General features: G+C 45.2%; 2 protein-coding genes across 2 annotated transcripts; both read left to right on the top strand.

Annotated features, from left to right (window-relative positions):
- Positions 1–735: 735 nt before the first annotated feature.
- Positions 736–1,411, top strand: Pmar_PMAR022191 (hypothetical protein; the record flags this gene model as incomplete). Its single annotated transcript, XM_002769298.1, has 3 exons — positions 736–837; positions 1,050–1,147; positions 1,327–1,411. The coding sequence occupies 3 exons, from the start codon at positions 736–738 to the stop codon at positions 1,409–1,411; spliced, it is 285 nt and encodes a 94-aa protein (XP_002769344.1).
- A 262-nt stretch (positions 1,412–1,673) lies between these two features.
- Pmar_PMAR022190 (hypothetical protein) lies at positions 1,674–2,740 on the top strand (the record flags this gene model as incomplete). The annotated part of the gene is made up of 2 exons (XM_002769297.1): positions 1,674–2,037; positions 2,304–2,740. 2 exons carry the CDS (start codon positions 1,674–1,676, stop codon positions 2,738–2,740), a joined length of 801 nt encoding a protein of 266 aa, XP_002769343.1.
- Positions 2,741–3,698: the final 958 nt, after the last annotated feature.

Raw genomic sequence — 3,698 nt, 5'->3', positions numbered from 1 at the left:
CCGTAAAGGAGGTTAGAAGATTGATAGGCGTGATTTTGTATGCCGCCACTGCATTTAGTTGGGATGCCTTCAGCTACTCCACCCTTACACGTTTACTTCAACCATTACATCGTGTTGTCAACGACACTGTCGTGAAGAAGAATCGGTTCGCTTGGAATAAGGATGCTGCTGAAGCTCTGAGTGAGTTACGACAACATGTTGCTAATACCCCCCTTCGCCAGTTCAGCTTAACTGATGCTCTGTCGAAGGATTCTGTATGGTGTATAACTCTCGATGCTAGTGAAATTGGATGTGGTTCCTGCCTGTTCCAGGTATGGGGTGTGCCGCCATCGCAAATTACGGCGTCAGTACTGCAAGATCCTACTCATTCGGCCCTGGTTAGCTTACAGGCAAAGACGTTCAACAGCAGTGAACGAAGGTTCTTCACGTATGAAAAGGAATCACTATCACTGGTGCTTTCCCTAAAGAAATGGGGCTCATTGATTGTCTCTTCTTCTCGTTATAAAGAGCCGAACGCCATTAACTGCGTCGTGTTATCTGATAATGTGGCTACTATTTCCCACTTCAGCGACTTCAAGGTGACTGGTGACCCTGGTGTTAGTGCTCGAGTTCGTAGGTATCTAGGCTGGCTAGATGATATTGCTTTCGCCCGTACAGCTGGTGTGTCGATAAGACATCTCAGTGGTGAGCTTAATGCGATTTCAGATGTTCTGAGTCGTTATTATTCTGAAATAAATGCTACTTCTAACGCTACCATTCCTACTACCCCTTTCGCTTACAGCCTACTCAATCAAGAAGATCCACTTCAAAGAGACGGAGAGGCTCAATGTGAAGAAGGTGGGACTATTAACTGTACTGGAATTCCACCGGACCCTACTCTTAATGGTTTCAAAATAATACATCCGGATTGGGATTTCGAAACTGTGGTATATGCTGCTAGTTTACTGCGTTCCGACACCACAAAATATTTGGGTGTACGGATTAAAGATATTGTTGCAGTCGCTTCTTCTCAAGGTGCTACTGATGTTGCTCCTATTGTGTCTGTGCAGATAAGAGCTTGGCTCGGCGACTCAATGTGGTTACTGGAGCACCCTGCTATTGCTGCTGCTAATGATGACAACAACAAGAAGGATAACTACCTTTTATTGTATGTACTATCTCCTATCAAGAGTAGCGATATAGTTCCTGTCAAAGGAAGATTTCGCACTAGATTGGTAGTACCGTATATACCGGTTGAGCCTGATAATACTGGTTCCCCTACTTTAAGGTCTAACTTACTCTCCGTTGCACATTCTCGACTTCATCTTGGTGTCGGATCTACCCAAGATACCGCCACAAGATTGGGGTGGTGGCCATCGATCTTGCTCGATTCGAGAATGTTTGTTTCGAGATGTCTTTGCCAAGAGAATAAAGCGGTAGAGCCGTCTAATCGTAATTTTGGTGATAATACCTATGATATGCCTCGGTTTTCGGTTATATCTATGGATCACAAGGCCATTCCTGATAGTCTTCGGCAGTATACCACTTTTACTACTGTGCTGAGTATCAGTGACTTGGCGTCAGGCTACTGTATCTATGAACCTCAACGGGGCTATACTGCTCAGGAAACCTATGTGACGGTCTTTAGACGTTGGTTGTGTCGTTTCTCAATTCCGTCTACTGTGATAACTGACATGTCACCGTCATTCATTAACACCGTTTTTGCGGCCTGTAACCGTCTGCTCGGTATAACTCACCATCGTAAGGTTGGTACCCGTAATGCACGTGGTAATGCGCATATCGAGCGTCGTAATGCCTTCTTGGGGCATGCTTTCAAGCTCGCTACTGAGCGCGGTACAGTGAGATGTGACGAAGATTTGGTTAATACCCTTGGGTTTGCTGAAATATTGGCTAACCAGTTAATCCGTCAAGGAGACAATAACGGTTCGACATGTGCCTTTGAACGAGTCTATGGTGAATCTCCACGGTTACCGTCAGTTCTCACCGATTCCCCCATCACTGATGATGAGCGGAGCTTAGAGTCGTCTGATCAGGATGGTAGGTCTTTATATGAACGTATTCGAGCTACGGCCTTGGCTGTTGGCGACGAATATCGACTGTGGAGAGAGTCACAAGCACTCGATCAACAACGTCGGCAACGTGCTCGCCTTGCCCATAAGAGAAGGTTGCATTCTACTGATTCTTTTGCCATTGGTGACGAAGTCAACTTTGAAGGCCAATTCATACCATCACTGAGGTCTTGCGGGATGACACTGGTCATATCATCACATTAAAGCTTAGTGATGGCACTGTAGTCCCTGTAGGGAATGTCCGACCAGCAGCTATGAACAATATTGTTGAAGATGTTCCACTTCATGCTACTACTGCAGGCCACCTTGGATTCAAGGAGAATGACTGTGTATTTTACCGTGTGAAGAATGCCGATTATGATTCTGACTCTGGTAAGCCAGAATGGTATATTTATGTGGGTAAGATAGTGCAAGTCGACGAGGCCAACGCTGAATATAAGATTCATGTGTATAGTGGAGAACGGCGCTGGCTACCCTTATGGGAGCGATACCGTCGCGGTGGTGGTTACGAGTTCGTCCGACGACGACACTGCCCAGACAACGGAGTTCCTAGGATTATATCGGTGAAGATAGCTGATGTTGTAGCTCCTTGTGGTCTTACCAGAGGCGGTGCTCTTGATGAACAATCTAAGAATTGGTTACATTCTACTGGTGTGGCTGCCCCTGACTAAGATTAACTTGGAGGTGGAAGCATGTGGTGGGGCTATGTCACAGAATCTTGGCATCTTGGAATTATTCTACCACGATGCTTCACCTCAAGCTGTGGATTCAAGCTTAGCTATAGAGTTGAGTGATTTAGTTGAGTGAAGAATTCAGATGATAGAAGAGTGTGATCAAATACATCAATTGCTTGATTCTTTCTTGTAGTTGATTTACCACTCGTACTGTTTATATTGGCAAATCTACTCCTTCTTCTCTTGTGTGTTTGGGTTTGTACACGGCGATTGGAAGCGGAGGATTTACTACTACTACTAATAGCACGAAAGGAGCCAACGATGGTGAATGATTATAGGACATTAACAACCAACGAACAACAACAGACAAATAGCGACAAACGAGCAACAACAGACGAACAACAACAATCGAACAACAACAGACGAACAACAGCGAAAGAACAGCAACAAACGAACAACAACAAAACCAACAACGACGACGACAACGGCACCATCACCACCAACAACAACGACAACAAGAGCAGACGAACAACGACAGACGAACAACAACAAACGAATAACAACATACGGGCAACAACGAATGAACGACAACAGACGAACAACGACAGACGAACAACAACAAACGAATAACAACATACGGGCAACAACGAATGAACGACAACAGACGAATAACAACAACCGAACAACGACAGACGAATGACGAAGAACAGCGAAAAAACAACAGCACGGCGTGATGGATTCACGTATTCACCAGCCGTTTCATCCTCTTTGAATTCCAATCCTAATCTTATACAGTCCCTTACCATCTAGTTGGACTCAACACCGTGCATGACGAGAAACCCATATCGCATGATTTAGAGTTACACGACTTCAGCATGGATCCACAACAGCAGCGTGCCTTTGATATCATCCTACGCGATCTCACATCCTCTGAGTGCTCCACCGACTGTCACGT

This window comes from Perkinsus marinus, assembly GCF_000006405.1.
Source record: "Perkinsus marinus ATCC 50983 genomic scaffold scf_1104296966140, whole genome shotgun sequence".
NCBI classification, from domain to species: domain Eukaryota; phylum Perkinsozoa; order Perkinsida; family Perkinsidae; genus Perkinsus; species Perkinsus marinus.
The sequence above is the reverse complement of the archived record's forward strand: the minus strand, read 5'-3'. Positions and strand labels throughout refer to the sequence as shown.